Source organism: Opisthorchis viverrini (genome assembly GCF_000715545.1).
Source record: "Opisthorchis viverrini unplaced genomic scaffold opera_v5_73, whole genome shotgun sequence".
In the NCBI taxonomy this organism is placed as follows: Eukaryota; Metazoa; Platyhelminthes; class Trematoda; order Opisthorchiida; family Opisthorchiidae; genus Opisthorchis; species Opisthorchis viverrini.
The window spans coordinates 856,226-879,576 of record NW_008751729.1 but is presented as its reverse complement, the minus strand read 5'-3'; the positions used below and the strand labels follow the sequence as shown (position 1 = coordinate 879,576).

General features: G+C 40.7%; 2 protein-coding genes across 2 annotated transcripts in view; one reads left to right on the top strand and one right to left on the bottom strand.

Moving 5' to 3' along the window:
• Nucleotides 1–21,961, top strand: part of T265_04427 (hypothetical protein) — a gene marked incomplete at both ends in the record, with an annotated part of 41,960 nt that extends 19,999 nt beyond the window's left edge. Inside the window, 6 exon segments of the mRNA XM_009169172.1 lie at nucleotides 423–501; nucleotides 12,949–13,007; nucleotides 13,135–13,404; nucleotides 13,415–13,795; nucleotides 19,749–19,915; nucleotides 21,848–21,961. Coding sequence (XP_009167436.1) covers nucleotides 423–501; nucleotides 12,949–13,007; nucleotides 13,135–13,404; nucleotides 13,415–13,795; nucleotides 19,749–19,915; nucleotides 21,848–21,961 — 1,070 coding nt within the window.
• Nucleotides 21,460–23,351, bottom strand: part of T265_04428 (hypothetical protein) — a gene marked incomplete at both ends in the record, with an annotated part of 97,384 nt that continues 95,492 nt past the window's right edge. Inside the window, one exon of the mRNA XM_009169173.1 lies at nucleotides 21,460–23,086. Coding sequence (XP_009167437.1) covers nucleotides 22,861–23,086 — 226 coding nt within the window. The remainder of the gene's footprint in view (nucleotides 23,087–23,351) is intronic.

Here is a 23,351-nt window from a genome sequence, read left to right as displayed (position 1 = left end):
CAGCGATTGGAATTCATCGAATAAGCGGGGACTGTATCTGGCTTTCAGTTCAGGGTGGTGAATTTATACACTTTACTTGGCATTTAATGAATTGGTGAGGAAGCAAATACCCCACAGCTTTCAATAGCCATCCATAATTCTTTTTCCTTGTTGTCATCCGTCCATATCATGGAAATCAACACAGCCTGAGATTTCTTGGAAGAAATACACGACACTTTTTTCGGTTTTTATGGATTGTGAAACGGCAACTGNTTGAAGAAACCGACGCGTCGGGATTCAGTTTGACACATTGCACTATAATTTAATGGGGCCCAGCGAAAACATTTGGAATTTATTTCCGGAGCTGAATTCCATCAATTTACAACAGCCTGAATCCCTCGAAGGGTGATACTGACACTTGTCAGTTGTTCTTCGATCTTCAGCTTGTGGACTAAATTTTGATGTGGCCGTGTCACTTCTTTACGAACTTTATGGTGTGATACAAACGCTGATGTATTTATAGTTAGCCAGTGACATTTTATTCGATGTTTATATATATATATATATATATATATATATATATATATATATATATATATATATATATATATATATATATATATATATATATATATATATATATATATATATATATATATATATATATATATATATATATATATATATATATATATATATATATATATATATATATATATATATATATATATATATATATATATATATATATATATATATATATATATATATATATATATATATATATATATATATATATATATATATATATATATATATATATATATATATATATATATATATATATATATATATATATATATATATATATATATATATATATATATATATATATATATATATATATATATATATATATATATATATATATATATATATATATATATATATATATATATATATATATATATATATATATATATATATATATATATATATATATATATATATATATATATATATATATATATATATGCATGCTTATCCTGTTCATTTGGGAAACCATCGGTGAACGAACTGAACGATATCAACCTCTTTACAGGTCTGAACAAATGCGTCAATAAATTGAAATATGTGAAAGTATTACATGTTTTGTACTTACCGAGGAACGTTAAGCAAGAGAATGCCATCGACACCCGTTTACCCTTGGAGATGGATACAAGAAAGGAGGGAGATTTATTTCTGGGATTCAGCAAAACCAGCTGGTTGGGGTTTCATAATGTACCCTTCTGCAAAAAGAACAGCTTAGAGAACTCCATTCCAGTAAGATGAATGCCACATCGAGACACGCAAACAAAATGTTTGGATCGGTTGATGCAGTCGGCAGGATTAATATCTTTTTTCAGGCGTTCTACGTAAATACAAGCTTATGTGCACACACACCAATACCGCCAAAATACCCAGTAAACACCGATGATATCAACTCGATTAGTGATGAAACGCTTGCAACTCAATAGCTGGACTCAGCGGACAAAACAACTATCTATACAAACCCAGGCTATTAAGATTCATGCTGACAACGGATGGTATCAAATATAGTTTGTTCCTAGAAAATTAAATATGAGCTGATCGGAGTTTGAGCAGAAAAGGGCGATTCTAAAGGTATCCACAAACCCGTATCGGGTTCTTTGATTATTCAGTAAATTATAAACAAACTGATAGTACCACTCTAGTTTGCATGTCACAGTAGAATCCGAAAAATGTACGGGTTTCCAGCTCCTCCATTGACCTGCTCAGGGAACTTTTGGTCAACTATATTGCTCAAGAAAATGACTCTTCCCTCGTGTTTGTTCCATATACCGAGGCTTTGTTTGAGAATAGAAGTTTAGCTCACTTGTTCTGAAACAATGGTTCAATTCCAAGTTTCAATAGCAGCCAAGCTAACTCCAATTGGGAAAGCGGATGAATCAGTTTACAGCCTTTCCTAAGTTTCCATCGTCTGCCACTGATGTTTTCTGGCGTAACTCGTCAAAGACAAGCAAGGTCCTGTTACTGAGCTTTGTTATCTATTCATATTGCGCACTGTACCCGATTCTAACATAAAAATTCGCAATATTTAGTGAACAGTCCAAATAAGTAGTATGTATTTTGATTCAACAGCAAAAATATTTAAAAGAAGCTTCTGCCCAGAAAGGGACTCCTCGCAGAACGAAACATGTAGACTGCCCCTGTTTTAGACACAAACGTGATCCCAATCAGGTTTGGTATATTTTCCCCCGAGCTGGTTATCCTGATTGGCTTTCAGACAGTTTTGAGCAAACGAAAGTGTGCACCGAGATAATACCAGTAAGCCAAACCATAAGTTAACCTGCACAAAGACCAACGACAGGAACATCAGTACTATCGGTTTACCACGATAAGTTTCGGTGTCTATTTTGCAGGGATATGAAATTCTCGCATACTGTACTGCTTTGCTTGCCTTTCTGTTGAGTTGGTATGCAACGATGAATTGTGCATACAGAACGAGACTGGGTACCTCATACATATACCTATTCCCTGCCCAAGCTGATGAAATTCAGCATCCTAAATCAGATGTCTGGATGATCTTTGAAATTATGCTGGTGATTTATTGTAGTCCACCACTTGGTCTGACTTTGAGGCTATAATTTCGACTCGTTGACCCGTTGAGGAGATCATTAGCCTGAGCGACCCATTTGACCGTGAATGTGCCCATTCATACGTGGTTTCTATTGGGCATAAAAACTTGCAGTCAGTTGGGTAAGATAACAACAACATTAGCATCGTTGCTAGCACGGCTGATATGACTATCCTCAGTCGTTCTATACAATTTTGTAACTTCAGTCTTTAACACGGTGCACCAGTCTGCTACTTTATGCAATAGAAAACACTGTGAGTGGCACGTATTTTTCTGTCTGTCATTCGAAACCATTCATAAATTCCTACGTTATTGCCCTCCAGTGCGATCTTTCTTGTGCAGTTCTTCCTGTTGGGGCCAGAAACCCCCACTTCTACTGCTGAAGAACATGCTGCTCGCATTCGACTATGGACATCCATGTTTCAGTGATCTCAAAGCTTGCAGTTATGAATCCAGCAGAGCTACCTTCTGATGCTTTCACTCCGGTTCGATATGCAGCCCTCGAATGTGTGAGTAATGGTAGACAGGAGAACGTTGGGGTCAGTAAGAAAAATGATAAACGATCTTGACACACTCGGATGTTGACAGATATTCGCTAGTCTCCCCCTTGCCAGTTGGATCGTCCTTGACAGGTAACGACATCTCTCAAAGTTTAGCAGATGAACGCATGACTTCTGATAATCACTGTATGGAGCAGCCGAGCGTGGTCGAACGTTTAAGCATTGAACCACTGGCCGGAAGATTGGGTCTCAAAATTTTCTGAGTTTCGTCATATGTACCACGCTGATGGTTACTAACGCGAATAAGCTCCTCGGCTTTTCAGCACACACTGCCTTTACTGACAGGACGAAATCTCCATTAACACCTAACACAGCCATAACTTCACTTCATTGATATCATCCCCTGTTTAATTTCATTTTGTTAACTTGGGTGATCTCTTGTTCATTAACTGTTGGACACAGCAGGTTAGAATTTTTTCCAAATATAGAGAACGCATATGCGAACAAAAAAATATGAATTCAACTCACGCACACACTTTTAGCAACAACACTTGATGAGTACTAATGTTAGAGGATAGAACACTCCCCTATAATTGCCGTGGGCACGCGAGAGAAGAACTAAAGGGTAACACATAATTATAACGCTTCAGAGAAGTGGAAACAACCCATGATTATTGCGCATGGGCAACAAGTTTTAATATCAGGTGAAAATGAATGGTCGAATGAAGACTTATTCATAGCTAACGATAGCTAAATTGTGAATTTGCTGACAAGTTATAAAGTCACTCAATTTTCAAGATACAAAACAACAAGTGACGAATAAAACCAAGGCCCATTCACTTGACAAATCCAGATCTCTGAATAGGATTGTCTAGGTTTTCAAAATGCGCTTCAGTGTCCTATATGATCAAATCATATTTCTATGGTGCTTTGTGCTTGGCAGTAAGCTTATTCTCTTGTCAATGATTTCTTTTGAGAGTTGACCTGATTAATCCCACCAAGGATGAAACACCTCTACCTTAACTTCCACAAAAGTTAACGTTTACCAGTAGGATGAACAAAAAGAGTAGAACTTCCATGAGACTATGGAAATAGTGGAGATTTTCCCAGCCCAAAGCTTTCAGTGTCTGAAGATCCCATCTGGATTGCTAGTCAAAAATTTCCTTCGGCACCCGAGTTAATCCGGGGAATTAAGCTCATATTAACTTAACCAGGGAATCTGATAAACTCAACGCTGTACAGAAGCGAATCTTTCAATCTAAATCTGACTGAATATTGGTTGCGGCACAGAGCTGTGGAAATGGGTAAATGAGGTGGGAAATTACTGAATATTTTGTCGAACTTGTGTCTGAGCTACCTCATAAAGTCAAATGGAAGCAGCTAAACATTCGGACAGCAAGGCGAGATGTTGATAGAGGTAAAGTTTATCAAGTGAAGATTAGTTTCACAGCAAAAATTCTTGGTGAGTCAATTATTTGCCAGTTGCCAAGGCGAGCTGACACACTAAATGACCAGAGTCTCAGATAAAATACGTAGCAAGTTTGTGAGGTACCTATGGACGCTGGTTTCGAAAGTTGTGATTCTGCGATTTACCATTTTGTACGACAGGTCGTTTGTGAGTATTTTCCATTTAAGCCTCCAAGGCACACAGTACTGTCACACAGAAGAAATTTTATGAAATCAAATGAATCATTAAACTGAATCATGGTGATTACTTTTCTGTCAACTTTTCCTCCAAGTAAGCCTACAAATTGATGCGCGTGTAGTTGTAGTCATTCGTAATGCTAGTACGAGCTAAGGGACAATAGACGCATCAAACCGTAATTTGTCAGTATATTGTGGGTGACTATGTAGAAGAGAGGAGGAAACTAAAGGTACGATTCTGTCAATATAACCATGATGGACTTTTCAGCTATCAATGACTCAATTTGAGCTGTTACTGATGCACAGGACAGCCTAACCCCGTAACTACTATTGATATTTGGCCTGCATTGACATACATTTCTAGGTTGGGAGGTCATGCGCATTTCTCAGCGCAAGACCTCCACTTCGCAGTCAAAGGAGCCTTGTTGGGAACATTGGTTTGGTTCTCTGATAATTGTGCTCTCAGACGATCACATTCAAACATGAGATTAAATCATATTCGTCCTCGATATTTCATTTTTTCGAATGATGATTAGGCTCCGCTAAACTGAAGGACAGTTTGAACAAAAAAACCACGGATGAATGCCATTCAACAATCGGGAGGCTTTACACACGGATTTAATTTTGATAAGATTTATTCTCACCAGTCAAATCAGTACTATCCTTACCGTAAGCCATTTCGATCGTCTAGGCTACGCCGATCCCCAAAATACACAGCTCCAGGAAGTTATTATTGTGAGTTGCAAAGAACGTCAACTCAAAACCTTTGGGCTCGTTGACGACAATATGCAGGTCTTTCAGGCTTAGTATACCAAAAATCGTGGGTATTAGTAAACCATTTCTATCGACACCGTAGTTTTTTAATTCTTGTTCTCTTGGTATAAGTGACCATTAGGGCGACTGCAACAGCGATTCGTGTCTGTTTCAACGGAAGGCACAACCCTGCTAACACAATAGAGGAGAAAATAAAAGACCATATTAAGGTAAGGTCTTTATTTATGGTTGATTCAAACGTCGAAATTCAACAAAACGCTCCCACCCACCTAAAATAATTGTCTTTTCATGGCCCCAATAATGTTAACTCTAAAGGAATTTTTGCATTCACACTCTACAGCACGTTACAAGTCACTAGGCTTGTTTTTTATCAGATTGAAGGATATCAAACCTGAAGTAATGAATAAAGACCGAATACTTGGTGCGGGTACTGAATCGTGCAAAGGTTTGCTTTGTACCGAGATGTTATATCAAATCAAATCAGATTGAAGGATATCAAACCTGAAGTAATAAATGAAGACCGGATAATTGGTGCGGGTACTGAATCGTGCAAAGTTTTGCTTTGTACTGAGATGTTATATCAAATCAAACCTATTTTTAAATAGCTAAGGAATGTCTTCCGGAAAAATTTTCAAATTTGCAGCAAACATGCACTTTGTTATGACTGAACATTCGATGCTCTCCGATTTCCGCTTGCATCAATGTGTCTGGGAACAAAGACGCTTACACGCCGTAGAATATGTCTTTCTTCCATCAGAAATTTTCTGTCTTCCAATCAGGTTACCAATAAAAAAGAAGCGCGAATTGCTCTTTGGCTCATTTTTCTCGGTTGTCTGGCATCTGTGCTGCAGAACAGCACACCCTTACTAATTACAAATGTGTTAAAGAGCATGGTTTCAAGGACAAGGAGTGACTAAACTCTTCATTTTTGGGATCCCATTCTAAGGCCAATAATTTGAAAAAAGGTCTATGAGAAAAAAGAGGATCTGAAATTGATGACACCACAAAGTGAACCAAGAAGATAAAACGGACGTTCAGCTACTGCAGAAGGAAAAACTACGAGTGATTCAAAATCTAGGAAGTTGTTGGGTATTTAACACTTCTGACATTTTGCTTGATCACTGGGAACAGCCAAAAATTTGAACCATGGAGACGTGAAGTATGAAGTAAAAAAGGATATGATACGAACATGTGAAAGGCAAAGCTTGCTGTGGAAAAAGACGCATTTGAAGTGCTAGCATAAATTTCAGGAATATAGATAATGTGGCTTTCGCCAACCCCAATATTTTCAATAACTCCAATTTATAGCAATATATTCAACTTCCCGGTTTATGCGTTTGTAGTTTGCCAGACAGGGCTGTCACAATTCAAAGTAAGTCTTCCCAGTTAGTCTCGTTCTTCGTGTACTGTAACGCAACAGATAATAATAATTAAGCCGTTTTAACAACCTTAGGAGTAATCGCCTTTATGAAAATATACTGCAATATCTCGAATATCGGACCAAGTGAAACGGCCTTTGTGCAGCACATACAGTTGAAGAATGTCATAAACGAGAGATACACTTGTGTCTCGTGTAAAAACCAAATTGATTTGCAAATGAATGTATTTATCGCACTCGGAGACTGCGCCTACCTGATGAGCCCCAAGAAGGGCGAAACCGGTCGTGGGCTGTCAAAGAGTTTTCGGTATTTTTGTGAGTAGTTTCCTTATGTTTTCCTTTCCGTTTTACTGAAAGCATGTGGAATAAAACGAAAGGTAGGCCACATATGCGAAACACCAATGTCTTCTGCAGTGACGAATGTAAACCGAAACGATGGATGAAATAATTCCTTCAGGTATGAGGAGAAAAATCTCCATCACAAAGACAAGCAACTGCAAATGGTAGCTCTGCGCAATTGACGTTTTTACATAACGACGTGCTATTAGACATGTAGTGAGCAAACTTTTTTCCAGGGCTGATGTGCTCCTGTTACCCCAACTAAGCACACACTGATTGGCTGCTGTCTCTCAGCGCAAGACGAACTGAATTCAATGACAGAGGATGCGCACACTGTGCTGCAGGACTGCGTCATGCCTGGAGGCTTCACTTGGAGAATATTGAGTAAGGTTCGTCCGCCAGCAATGAAAATGCTTCTGCTGGGTGAATATGTGATTGGATAAATCGAGTATGTAATACAAAATTACACTGAGCAGATTTTTCAAGACTTTCTAGTTCAGCGACTCTGATCGAACGTTTAAGCAACCAACAATATAGGCACGTGTAACGTGAAACATTGGAGACAGGTGGTTTCGTCTGAGGCGTAACATCTTCACGCGTTTTCACCAGCGGGGACTTGAAAATGAAATGCAGATGCGGACTTGATGCAATGCGTACACATCGACGAATTTCTAGGAACTGTGATTTTATCCAGGAAGGAAATATGCAGCTTTCAGGATGCAACTGGATTCGGCAGCATTCTACACAAATTTGACGCGTCAACTTTTGACAAACCATCACTAAAATTTATAAGACGCATTGGGATTAGATCAAAGTCAATATACTAAAACTATCTGGTCCTGCTACGCCCGCGATTTAATAAGTTTGGGCAAAGTAAAGTCCCATTAAACCTTTATTTCAATAAACAGATATTCATTCGCTCATTTGTGAGACAGTATCCGATTACGCAGCCCAGGGTTGCACAGAAAAATTTCCTTGTGCCTGGGTCCCAAACGGCAAATCGACTCAAACAATAGTGAGAGAATCCTTTTCTAAGGACAACAGGAAGTTCGAAACTGACCTGTGTGGGTCACTGATCGCTTAAATTTTACCAAACTTCTGTTGTTTTACAAACCAATTCGTGGAATTTAATAGACTCAGGTCAATTGAGCTCAGGGGTCAATGCAACAGCATTCGCTTTTCCATTACGCACCTCCTGACTTCCAAAATTTTAGACAAAGTTCACTTTGTAGAATTACTCTGTTATAAACGAAGTGGTAATATCAAGAGTCCCGTGAATAGATTTACTAAGATTTACTAAGATTTACACATGACAGGAATAAGTTTGAACAACACGGTGTCCTCATAAGGTCATTTGGCCTGTGCACTAAAAAAATAAATGTGCAAACGTGGCTAAAGATAAACATCCAACTAAACATTGGATTATTGTTAACAGGAAACTCGATTGAATCCCAACGTAATTCCTGGAGTGCAGTATTCTTCAGTTGAATGTGTAGCACGAAGGTCACCTCGTTTTTAACTTGCGAGATATCGAAGTATTTTTCTTGTTGTAACCCACACCCTATTTGGTTGCTCATCAGGTGAGAGCTGAATTCGAACTTGACTGCCAAGTTGTCCTCAAGTAATCTCATGCCAAGTCTGGCTGGAGTTGTTTAGTAAACGTCGAAATGAATCATCCGAAATTTGATTGCTTGTGTTCAACTGAAGCAAGAGGCGGACTATTAACGTGTATTTCCGTTACTGAACATTCGGTTTGATCTTCCAAAACTCACTACTATTTACTTGGGATCGCGATGGTTCTTGGCCTTTTTCCACACCTCTTAGCTCGTGTGGTTTCTTGATGCTGAACTCTTTAGTGTTTTTGGACATCTTACTCCCACACTGAAGTTTTGCAGCTCTATTGATATGGTATACTCTCTAATGACTAAAACAAGACTCTTAATTATCAGTGGGTCCACCGGATGGACGAAGTGCAATTGACTTTATTTGATACAAACTTTGAAATTGCAGATTTTATTTCCAAGATTTAGTGTTAAATAGACGAATTTTAGTTCCCACTGCGCGTCAACGAAATAGGATCATTCTCTTTTCAGGTCTGGTTGTGTCATCTTCCTATAAAAAACTGACGTTTTTAGTGTTGCACAAATCCTGTCGATATCTGAAGTTGATGCCTTAAGGAAGGAAACGTCGCTTTCCCTTACGGATTGAATGAATCAACAAAGCGTTCAAAACAGAAGCCAATAATAATATATTCCATCCACCATAAATTCCAACACATCTACCATAGAAGGATAGGAAAAGCACTTCTAAAACTGTTCACTTGTCTTGTCTCCAGATGTAACTTATTTGGTTATATTGGAAAAACATCGAAAAATATCCGGTGTGCAGCTGAATTATAAAACCAGCCGTAACATTTTTCATTAGAATTCCACCGGTACTAAGTTCGTTTGAGTGACAATTTGTCAGCGGGTAGCCGGAACAGTCCGAAAAAAAGCGGCAAACAAAGACGGCTAACACAAAAAAACCAAAGTTTGGAAAATAGGTTCGCTAACGTCATTAGACTTCTGGGTTTAACCTGAAAGGAGAAGTCTCGTACGATGTATTCCGAGTGATCATGCTCAACCGTTCCATAAATTTGCCCCAATTTTCTTGGCAATTTTGACGATATCTCGAACAACGTTATTCACTAGCTGAACAATATTGCGCATCTCAAATTCGGAGTCCCCTTCAACATGGTTGACTGATATGCGGGCATTGCTCAAGGGTTTTCATCTGACGATATCTCGAACAACGTTATTCACTAACTGCTGAACAATATTGCGCATCTCAGATTCGGAGTCCTCTTCAACATGGTTGACTGACATGCGGGCATTGCTCAAGGGTTTTCATTCGAGCTAAGATTGAACTATGAGCCGACCACACTTATGCGGTCAAATTAAAACCACTTCCACTGAGCTTCGGGCAAAGGGATCTTTGTCTGAGTAATGACATTGCCTTTTCAGGTCTTTCCCCCAGCAAAGAGTAGGTGGGTGACAATGAGAATTCCAATATTCGGGTACACACACTGGATTCGCGAATTGTTTCCTGTATCATTCATTCACCCAAACTCAACAAACTGTGTGTTCCTTGCAACTTTCTGGCCCATAGATAAGAAATTTTTCATGTCGCTAAACATATCTTCACTTTATACCTGCGTACAGACAACAGATGATCTAGTCTTATAGAGAGAGCTTTATATTTTACGATTTTTGCCTTATACAACCAAAACCACACCGAAACCAGGAGATATGCTCTTTGGTTAGGTGCGTTTCCAGTTAGGTAAAAAGCAGCTTTGGCTGTCGAATTAGCAAATTACCACTAGTGAATCATACCAAGGATTCTGGTGCATAAACTTTGTCAGTTACTACCACAGTGGAATTTAGCGCTTCAACAAGAATCCAAGCAGTGGACGCATCAAATAATGAGACGCCCATGCTCTACCATGTAAATGGTTTGATCGCCCATGTTGTTTTGTAGCATCAATCCATTTGGTGAAACATGCTAGTGCTGATGACTTGGTTGGAAGGTGTTCGGAGAAGACGGATGAAAAACGCCTGTGCATATATGCTTCAACAACAGTTATCCTTTGCACTGTTATAATTTTGTCTCAAATAATTTCCCATTTTAGGCGCTGCCGAGTAAATGGCTCTGAAACATGCAGTCCCTATTGCTCAGCTGATGAGATATCGCAAAACATGATTGTCACATAAAATAGACGTCCACTTTTGTTACCTTTAGTGAAACGTCAATTGAGTCCGTCATTCAGCTTCACCAATGGACCGCACGGAGCGTGTCTTCTTCAAGTATTGCTATGCCGTCGCATAAATAAACAACGTTTCGGAGTTGAAGTTCACCCCCTGAACACAGGATGCAAAGAACAGTTCTACGGATAAATGCCGGAATGTAATTGGATGGACTTATTAAAATGAATGTACATTGGTTTAGTTGTTCAATTTTCTGCTAGTTCCACTTAGGACTACGCAATCGGCCTTTTGAGAATTTGATAATCCATCGAATATAATACAGTCGGTAGATCCAACATTTTGCCGATAAAAGCACAACACCGCCTTTTCATTAGACAGCCTTGTTCAAACAATATTTTGTCCTCTAATAAACTCCACGACATGTGCGTCAAACAGTGTTCTCTTGCAAGTCTGTAGAGAAAATTACCCCCGGTCTCTTCCTGCGGGAAGTAGACCAACAGATCAGTTTATTGATTATTTTATGTTGAAAGCCCAGACGTTGCTCAGCCTATCAAGCCCACAACTGATCCTGGGTGTTACTGGGCCCCGGCTCAAAGCCTGAAACATTGGTAACAGCATATTCTCAGACAGCATATTCTCAAAATCGTGAACCCAAAAATACTTGAGCGGGTCATCCTTAAGTTGAACCATCCACGCGTGCTGTGGACGGCCTTTAGTTTACGTTCAAAATCACAAGGATAATAAATAATTTTGTTCCAGGATTACATCAAATGAGGACAGACGAATATATGACAAACTACTCCATGAGTTTCTTACAATAACTGGACTTTTTTCCAGCTGATCAACACGCTCTACAGAAGTTTTCTTTAAACTCGAAAAATTCATTGCCACTGGCATCCTTGATGGCAGTTCCGGGGAGACTTATATCCTTCATCTCGTTGAAAAATCGCTAGCTTACGTTTTAGCTCAAGTTTATGGGTAGAAAAGACTAGTCAACTGACAGAATGGCATTGAAAATTAACATTCTACCTATGAATACAGATTTAAGAGCACAAATGGTTGTTGGTGGTTTTACATCCGAGCGCCGCATCCATTTTTTTCTACACAGTGTCACCCCCATTGTATGTAGAGCAACTTTTTTGAAATTGGTCTGAAGCGGACGAATAGGGAAAATTTGTTGTTGGAAAATTTCTTGTTTGTTTTTGGCTCGTCCATTGTAGAAACTAATCTGTGCCAATGTGGTCAGCTTACTGTTTTCATAATTGAGCAGCTTTTACTGCGTTTTTCTTGCTGTTCTGTGATTTTATCAAGCTCACGGGACATAAATCACAGAAGGTGTGATGTGACTGTGCGTGTTTAAAGGGCTGAACAGTGTATCGCAAGCAAAGCCTCACATGGACGTAAATGCTCTAATGTCCCAACTGATTTATTATTTGAAAGGAACAATGTGACACGTAAAATGAAAGACGTTTACGTACACTTTATCAACCTTCTCCAAACAAAACAACGTTGGGAGATGTGAATGAGTGTGTCTCAAAATAAAAGAGGAAGTCGAAGTTGGATAGTGAAAAATAGGTTTCGGAATTTGAAAATTTGTTTTGACGGCGAGGACAGCTAGAATGTCTGCTAACTATCTGTAATTTTATCGCTCACGTGTAAATCAACAGATTTGACGTCTAGCTTTACGTTTATCTTGCTCACTATCAACGTACTTCATTTGTTCCAAATCAACCGGAAGCTTCATTAGATGTAACGAATGTGTTCCATCTCTTGGCCGTCCTCAAGGCACTGAATGCCAACTTCCGCAGGTGTGTGAAGTTCTACGCGAAGCTCTCGCCTGAATTCACCACATCAAGTAGTGTCAGGCAGCTTGGTGCCTTTCCGCTTCAGCTTCGTCATTCACGCGATTATGGGAGTTTCACTACCAGCCTCTAGTTTGTGTGAGGTTGAAGTGTTCACAGATATCGAGTACGCAGACGATATAGCTATTCTTGGTAACGCAAACAATAATAAATAATTTGAATAATCCTGCCTCACGGTTTGGCATGAGCTTCACGCCAGCGAATGATAAAGTAATAATGCATGGCTGGATGGGGTAGAACTCTAAAATCACGCTCGCAGATGAGCCGATTGAGTTAGCTGGCAAGTTTGTCTACCCGGGCGGCTGTACCAGTCCCGGTAGTCTCGCGAAAGATGATATTTCCATCCGGAGTGGGAAGACCAGAGCAGCTTTCGTGACCTTACATCACCCGCGGCGTGCGAGTTACACCCGCCTATCCGCCGAGGACCGAGTTTACAATACTGCGGTGCGCTCCATACTATTGCACGGGTTAGAAACCTGGCCTCTGCATGCCGGGGATGTCAAAAATCTTTCACTAATCGACCTTCGATGTCTTCGCAGCATTGTCCGAATCTGGTGGTAACAAGTCACTCCGGTGGAACGAGTCAGGGAGGCCAGACAATAACTTGGGAGCGAGCTCTGAAAGTCCTTATCAGCAAAATCAGTTGTGCTTGTCATTGCCGTCTCCTTGGATGGGGACCTCGGGATGGAACACATCAATGTTTAGAGATATTGTCAGACATGGCCCAATCGCGCCGTCAATGGCGTTATGCATCCATGCAGTGCATAGCTCCCTTCCCAACCCACCAACAAACCGCCCACTGACAGTGCTGTATTTACGCACTAATTTATCAGCTCTCGCCTCCAATGCGCAGCTACCTTCCCCACCTCCCAAAATCATTGGTTTACGAAACCGTGGCAGCTATAACCGCTGTACACTAAGTATGCGGTTCTTAAAGCTGATGATGATGATGATGATGAGGATGATGATGATGATGATGATTGTGATCTCCGTCACCTACCGCATCAAAATACAAATCTATATGCAGGCCGGTCTTTCCCATACATTTCTCAGCAATATGTATAAGGGCAAGAGACTTTACTACAGCATGAGGATACTTACGTTCTACTGTGAAAATGCTTGCAGCACAGGCATCGTGTGAACTTCGAGCACGAGGGGCATCCTAAAAGTTCAAACTGGTTATCGTAGTTCATTTCATTTTTTGAATTTGACAGCATAGAGTTATCTCAAATTCAGTGATGCGGCGTGCAAAGCGGGCCAGTATGTTGTCATTTATTAGGATTTCACGTGAAAACTGGAGGTACCTTACGGTGAAGTTAAAGTCGGTCAATTCATCAAACTCCGACAGGGATGAAGTACAATTTGATAACCTCCACTAAATCGAAATTCATTGCGTGAGCCCACCTAGTTACCCACCCAGCATTTATGAATTTTCAGTGCTCAGGCGTAGAGATAACTCTGTTCCAGGCTGATGCCCCACTACGGTGTGCCAGAATACGACTTATAGGTTGGATTTAAAGTTTGAGCGTATTCAGTAGCAAACAAGTTGTCTCACTGTGAGACACCCAACTTCAGTCAAATTATTGGACTGTCACATCAGCTGCATGAGTGATGGTCCGTCAACTAGAGGAATGTCGTGGTGATACACACATTTTATCACCTTCCTGTCCCAACTTGAACAAAGCTTGACAATGATGCTCCTGCTTATTACTCCAGAGCACGCGGATGGTAACCAATATCCCTCATCTGATACTTAGTATTTGTCTGATGGTATCCAATAACGTAGTTGTTCTGGGACCCATCTCCACATTTACAAACTAACAATTGTATAGCTGCATTGGCCATGATAACCGCGCCTCAGATTCCAATTCTTCCGCAGTGATTTGGGTCATATTGTGATTTTATGGGTGTGTTGCTTCTCTAGTGTTACCTTACGGAATAATAACATTCGAGCAGATATTCTTAGGAGAGTGCTTGCCATCCAGGTGAGCCCAAAACAGACACCTCTCATCGTCATTATGTGGGCCCGAAATCTCGTCTCTAATGCTCATCCAAAGGAAACCGCGTAGGAGTGATTACGCTATCAAACTGTGCAAGGCTTCATCTACCATGACAACATGCATTTCAAGCCGTTTCACTTTTGTGGAACAGGGTTTGCTGTCCGCCAAGCCCTATTACAAAATCTAACAGTCACATGCAAAGCAGATTTTGCAACGTCAGTTTCACAAGAATGCTGAATGTCTACTTACCCATCTGTCGTGGTACATGAGTGATTTCCGCTCTGTTGTTAGTTTAGTTACACTACATCTTCCGCCAACTTCGACCAGCAGTTTGCAGCTTGTTGTAGTCTTTCACAATTATGGCAGACGTCTGGACGGTGATACTGATGTATCAGTCTGAAAGTTATGGTCCACCTTTTCAGTTAAGGTGAAACGTCAACTGACAGTAGCAAACTGTTAAAAGACTCCGGAAACGCTACCGAGAACATTATTTTGAAAAAAATCACATTACCTTCCGTGATTCAATGCAAAAGGATGCAGATGTAGTTAACTGAATTACAACTGCTGGAACAAATTTACTTTGAAAATTTGAAGCTAATAATACAACAATAAGTTGAAGGTTCATTGGGTCAGTTATTCTGCGACCGATGAAACAAATATCGGCAAATCGACCTCGAAGAATGCAATGCGATGTGCCGGACGAGGACTAGTGGATTTTGGTGAATGTCATAAGTATTTATTTCGATGAGGAAAGCGTTTTCCTAGCTGGGGGTTGTTGAAATCTATCCACTGGCTATCACTATGGAAATGTTCTGGAACAAAGATACTTGGCCATTTTTCTGAGGATGTACTTGATGTTTTACCCGTGACATAAGGTGAAATCGCACTTTGGGCACTGTAACCATAGGACAACACAGTAAAGTTGATTGTCTTGTGCCGATGAAGGATATGAAGTAATCTTCAAGGTCATTTAGCCCCTGAAATACCGATCAGTTGAGAGATATAAAGTTTTCAATCCAGAATTCAGAAATCTTCAGCAACGGCAGATTTCAGTCTAAATTGGCTAAATTTAATTTATATATAAGTCAGTTAGTTAGTTACTAGGTTTCGGACGCTCTCCGTGTCCAGAAAGTTAACCTGAAATCATTTATTTTGTACAACGTTAGTCTTACTAACGTCTGCTGCTCTGTGCGAGACATTTCTTCACAGATGTATCCAGGCTAAAATCTACTAATCCTATGTTTCAGAGGTCATATAGCCGCCACTGAAGTCTGGTGAAACGCCGGATTGTTTTCTCATGAGAAATATGGTTTGGCCAGAGTTATCGCTAGGTAAAATGAGCGTTTAAAAGCGTCTGTTCGAGATTGTTAAAGTGTAATCTCAAAATATAACAGAACAAACGTCGTCAAATACACACTGGATAGTCCAAGACACAGTGAACATTTTCAACCAGCTGGAGTGCGAACCATTTCTGTCATCAGAGCACTCTCTTTTATCCCGAAACGGTTCTCCTTGGACTTGGAAACGAGACTTGATTCGCCTCTGTGAGGATACCCTCGAATTACCCGCCTGAATTACCGTCTTGAAACAAGACTGTTTTGCTCAAGAACTGTTGTGCAAAAAGTGCGTGAAGGTGTGCTATTTAGGTGGATCTAGGCGCATACACCCACCGGGCTCGTATTACCAGAGGCGCAATATGCTGTCAATCGATCGTGCACAGAAAATCATGGGAATTTGAACAGCAATTGGTTGGCCAACTATAGCCAGCTGACAATCAAGGTCATTCGCCGACGAACGCTTATACGCTGTCTTGCGCTCTCATCCTATTGGTGCACCAACAATGTTACTGGTACTCCTATCCTTACACACCTGTGATTGGCACGACCATTGGGTTTCCTTCTGGAGTCGGCAGCCCATGGTGTCTACTCAATAAGCGACCCAAGGTCCCGATAAGTTTGAGTGCCAAAGACTGCGTGGGACCTACTGCCCGGTGTTTTGCTTTTGCCGCAGGTAATCGGTAGCGCACAACTTGGCCATTTCGTCTAACCCGCTGATGCACAGTAATCTTCACCTATTAACAGGAGGAAATGCTCAAATTGTCTAACTATTGATATTCACATGGAGCTGGGCGCCAGGTTTGGACGATATACAAACAATGCCTGGTTAGGTATCTTGTTTGACCCTTTCACTCTGGAATGTTTCATAACGGGAACAGCAGTTGTCGCATAATATATGAAACAGCAAAACGGTCCACATATAAGGAATAAAACTGCGGCACCATGGCGATAGAATCAAGCCTAGCATGAAAAGCAGCAACCGTTATGCTATTTTTAAGCCAAATTAAAGCACTTGCAACGAATGTGCTCAAGAGAGACTCAGAAGCAATGAACTAGGTACACAAGGACAAGATATGCATGAAGGTGCCTAAAAACCCACGATGAGCTACCTACTTTCGTGGATCTTTACTACATACATACCGGTTAAGTTCATCCTAAAGTCTAATGACGGATAGGAAGGGCAATCGAAATTTGTTGTTTGTATTCGTTTGTTTATTCCCCATGTTCTACTAGACTCTGACATGATGCAGGCCTGAATGACCCAAAATTGCACCTGATGGAAGTTTGGGTCTTAACTACTCAGTTGTATCGACTTATGATGCCATCTTGTGAAGCATACTGGTAATCTTATTAGTTCGAAGAGTCTAACAGAAGTAGGTTATTTAGGTCGCTAAACATGCAACTTTACTTGGTTGAACAACTTGGAATAGGTCAAGAATCTATCATTGATAATGCTGACTGACTGGTTTATGTTGTTAACGCATTGATTATATGCATCATTACAATCATTTTGAGTGTGGGACTGCCACTTGTTTAGCTGTCAGCCAAACAATCTGAATGATGCCTTTGGTCGCTTTCAAGCCCTACAAGCCTCCTCACAGAACTGCGTGGATACGCGACGTTGCGGTGCAAAACCAGAAACCTGGCTACTACAGCGGGTATTTTATCATTACACCTGGGGATCGCAGACGTATCACCCTCTGAGGTACGATGCTCATGAACTGTATGAAGTCCACGACTGTTAGCTTCATTCACTGAGATACACCCAATCAACTGCTGTCATGTTTGACCGCAATTGTCTTTGATTTATTCACTTAGCTAAGCCGTTTTGTTGCGAACATCTCATCACGGTGCCGGTGACACTGTCAGTGCAACGTTGTGTAGTACGGCCTTGTCGTGCATCAGCAACTGACGCACATTTGTAAACAAACTGCCTAGCTCATCACAGAAAACAACATATTTTCCAACGGCAAACCTAGTCATATTTGGTCGTCGTGTGGTGTAATTTTCGCCAATCCATGTGAGGAAAAGTTCACGGAATATTTTTTCACTAAAAACTTATTAAAGCAAACCATAGTCAAAGGCTGTGGAGTACATCTTGAACACATGCGGTAATTGTAGGGATAATTAAATCTCAAAAGTAATTTTAGCCAAGACTGATGACGTGATCCTTCTAACTACCTGGCTTTCAAATTTGTGCGCACATTGGGAGTCCAAGATATCTCGATCTGTCCCACAAAGCGAATCTACACAGAAGGATGCTGAAAACCAAACTGGCGTGTAAATGAGTGTGCTTCGCGCGTTGAACCTTTCCACCTAAAGCATAAGTGACGTAGAAATTTGAACTTGTCTCTAAACCAGTTACACCATCCCATTTGGTTGCGATATGCCGTGAGTCGCATGGCAGTGACGCTCTTATAGTAACCTAGGCTGTCGATGGATAATGAAGTCTAGCCAAATTTGATGTGTGCTAAGAGCCACAGTTTGAATGATCACTTGTCCGGTCTTGAAAGGGTTTGATTTAAAACTTGAGCAGATAAAGTTGAAAATTACGGTACGAATAGAATATTAACCTTAGCATGCATCAAGCATGCTATGCGCATTAATTAACTAGTAAATAGTTTTCCTTAAGATCGACCATCTCATTATTGCATGGCTTGTGAGACCTGGGTATTATTAGTCACTGCGATCTTAATTCGTCGGTAACTTACACGGTTTGGATTGGTTGGCTCGTGTTCCACTAATAAAAACTATAAGTTCCCAACTGCTCTTGCATCCATTGTTAGAGTTTTGATTCCGAAAAATCTCAATAGCCCGGCTTTTAGAAGTGAATAGATTCTTCTCCGTTGTCGAGTTACTGAATTCACCACATCTGCCCCATATTCAAATTTCAACTAGCCCAGTGACTCACCCGTGTTATTGCTTCAAATTTTGCCAAATTGTCCGACCTATACTAGTCCGCACACAAAACCACATCTGCATTTAAACGACTTGTTCAATTTGGAAGGTAGGTTGAATCGTCCAGCTGTGCGTGGCTGAAATATTTGCCTTAAAGCGGGTTGTAGCTGATTCCGGCCATTCCATATTCGATTTTCACAGACCTCTTATCCCAGAATTAATGTAACACAAAAAGCATCGAAATATCGTTCCTTTAGTGCAAACTGGTGAAATTGTTACTTCACAGTTTAAAGATAGGGCAACAAGAAATAATGAATTCTATAGAGGCTGATGACAGACCCGCGAAGGCTAAATATCTTTGTTGCACCTTTTTGTGTTTTAAAGGTATTCAAAGCTGGAAATTAATTGATAGATCAAGGCCTAAAAATCAAGCAATGGACGGTGTTTTATGACGCTGATGACTAACCGCTACAAACTAGGCATTTTGTAGGCGGCATCCTTCAAACATCCAAGTGGTTTTGAAATAGTCACCAAAAATGCGCGTCCAAAGTACCTCACTGCGCAATTAGAAAAGATAAGCTGAAATTCTACGCTCCGTAGGTGGATCACCGACAAGTCTGGTTTACTTGTTTTTCAAGGTTGTCTGCACACCGACAATAACAAAAATGCGCGTCTCCAATGGATAGCTTTGTGGTATGGCTTCTGCCGGATTCAACTCCACTCAGTCTTCTTTGAAATAAAATTCCTTGCGGACCGGGTGCTATTTACCGCTCATGAGAAGATTGATTTGGAAAGCTTTTTAAGTGTGAGTAGTAGACAAAGTATCCAGATATTCACGCGAATTTCAATAAGTGTGTGACTTTGAAAGACAGGAAAGGCTTACCTAACAAATCGGCCCCGGTTAGTTATGTTTTTACACTATAATATAACTATGGGCAGCGGGAGTTAATGGGAAAATACCAGGGCTTACTTTGATAAGCACCGGCTGGCCAGTCGTGCATTCTCATGATGATACACAAATGTGAATAGGTTTCAGTNGTGCACACTCTCAAATTTGTGCCTTAAATTCTCACATTTGACCTCTGATTTGACAAGCTTTTTTGCTTCAAAAAACACTTTCCTTTGCAAAATAACTTGGTTTTGACAATGAAATCAGCTGAATGTCGCTTGTAATGGTCCTATTCAACTGAATATGCTGCACCGAATGACCATAGCGTTCAGCTTGACAACATCACCACTTGGTTTTTATGAAGATTTCACTAAATACTTTTCATCTCATCTACTTAATTCGGATTCAAAAACAGGCGTCCTGTATTCGAATTAAGCGTTATGACATTGCGTGCTTGAAAGATTCCCTCTACTTCATCAAAGCTCAGTCCGCAGACTTGAAAACTGGTACTTACTTAGATGGTGCTCAGTCAAACGTTGAATGCGCTTGCTCAAAAACACGTTTGGAATTACCGCAGGATGCGCATGCACACCGAGAGCTCAGTGCACTATACTGCCGTACTAACTTCTCTCCTCTATAGGAGCAGAACATAGACACTGTACCAACGGAAAATAGCGTTTGATAAATTTTCGACTTTAGATACTCGGCCGTTAACAGCGGCTGAATCTCTAGGTGCCTTCGTATGTCTATGATCGAACAAGTGGTCTGGATGTGGTACGGTGGGTTGGCTTGGGAGCGTTTGACGCCGGGTGCTTTGGCTTTTGAAAAAAGATGTGTTACACTGCCCCCAGAATTTCCGTGATCCAGTTTTATTGCCCTTGTAACATAAAAAAGTTGATTAAGATAGACTTGCTTTTTTATCTGACCAATTTTGACTCTGTTCTACTGATTGACAGATCGTCTGCAAATGGATGCTTGGTATCCAGACACTTCCTCAACCTCAGCGAATTTATTGTTGGGGGTTCGGCTGTGCGCCTAGTCACACACCAGATCTTGATTTCTAGTCAATAGTTGGAGATTCTAGTTTCATGCTTTACTTCGTAACGCAAAAAACCTATGTGAAGAAGTCAAAAAGCACTGCAAAGCTGTTGAATCTTCAGTGGAAATCAGGCCTCACCATAAGCCCGCACAGCCTTCCGAATCTAAAATTTCTGTGGCTTCAGTACCGACTCTGGACGCAAATTGCCTAACTGACAGCCTCCAGAAGTAGGGCGCCACCCAGGCCGCGCCCCATGATACGCATCAAGGCACCTGGTGTTTCTTTTTCTGTGAGCTCAAGTGAATTCCATTATCTGGTAATTTCATCCCATCTATAGGGTATGACAGAATGTGCTCCGCGTTGATTAGCGCTTTGCTACCTGCCTCCAAGAATACAAAGACCAAAAATAACATACACATAGGGATAACGGATATTCTATTGTTCAAAAGGACAAAAACATACACTAGGTGTAAAGCGCAAACTAGTGAAATGAGATATCAAATGGTGAGGGACCGCTACTAGGCCATTCATAGGAATTTAGGGATATTTTCCCAGCTATTGCTGGAGCTGCAAAATAGACATTTTTGAATGTACTGTTCCCATTGTGTACGAGGGAACAATGGACGTAACAAATAACAGGCACGATAAAGAATCGTGTGGAAGTGTATGCTAGTAAAAGTTGGTTGAAGAATGTCAGTCTCTCTCGTAGTGGAAGGGACACAAAATGTGATGCTCACAAACCGTTTTACAAGTATAGCTGTGCACTCAACAACAATTGAGCAATTTTATTTTGCATTTTCGTTTAACAGATAGGCCAACTCGTTGTACAGCGGCATTTCCTTGCAGAAAGTGAACACCTGCTCAGTAGTAGAGTTGAAGCAGAACGGAGGTGTCAGACGGGTGCGCAAAAGAAGAGCGAATGACAGACATGAGTTGGCAAGATCTGCAGGTAACCGGAAGGATCAACAAAACAGCTTGACAGAAAAGTTCTGCTCTTGACCACATGGGTTGCATGTACTGAGCAGAGTGAGACCTCAAAAACTAAACTCAAGCAGTGGACGGAAAATAGCAAATGAAGTAGGCGAACACACAACAGCAAAACGAAAGAAATACTGGGCTGTGGAGCTACACGCTCAGGGCAATATAAAAAAACGTTGATCAGAATATCACTGCGAAATCAGATGAGTTAGAAATTTGCATGTGATTACACACCAACTTCTTCTGGTTTTTCTACGCATTACACACCGACTTCGGCTGGTTTACTAAACGAAGCGGGATGATTGACGGCTGACTTAGAAAATAAGAGTTCGGGTAGTCAGTGAGACTAGAGTGAAGATCATCTGGTCGAGTGAAACGAAGCAAAGACAGCATCTCAGCACACAGCAATAGGGTTAAAGTCTGTACAAGAAGAAATAACAATAAGACTTGAGCTGCGCAATATTATAATGATGCGAAAATTTTCACGGACGATTACATGGCAACATCAAAAACATGGATAGTTGTTGGGTGGAGAGTGCGAGTTCTAGATAAGGATGGGGCCACACGACTGAGGCGACCGAAGTGGGCGTTGAGCACGGCTAAACGGATATCGCATTGGGATTATGTGAGCGGATGTAACAATTCATTGTTCGGATGGACTGTTTCGTGAAAAGCGATTGACTACCACTAAGAAGATAGGTGCGGCTACAAGTGTGCTCTGTAGGCGTAGGGAGTGGACAGGATCGGAGGAATGTAGAGACCAGATAGAACAAACAGTTTTACAGTGAAATATTCTCTACTTCAAGATGGAATCTGATAGAAAGAGTTATAACGGATACGAGTGCTACTCGGAAAACGCAGTAATCACTTCTCGTCCGGTACCACGAACAAGCAGCACACGTGTGAGGCCTTCTGTGAGTGCTTCAATGTAGTCCATGTAGTAGTATTCGCTACCGGGACTACGAGAGGGAGTGGGCATGTTCACTATGACGAGGTCTGCGTCACTAGAATGCGTACGCAACAGTTCGTTTAGGCGAGCGGCGCTATGCATTCGACGTTCCATCTTTGATCTACAAGGAGAAAAAGAGGAAGTTTAAATATGAAAAAAATAAACGGATCCTTTCGTGATTGTGAAGGACAAAAACATACACTAGGTGTAAAGCGCAAACTAGTGAAATGAGATATCAAATGGTGAGGGACCGCTACTAGGCCATTCATAGGAATTTAGGGATATTTTCCCAGTTATTGCTGGAGCTGCAAAATAGACATTTTTGAATGTACTGTTCCCATTGTGTACGAGGGAACAATGGACGTAACAAATAACAGGCACGATAA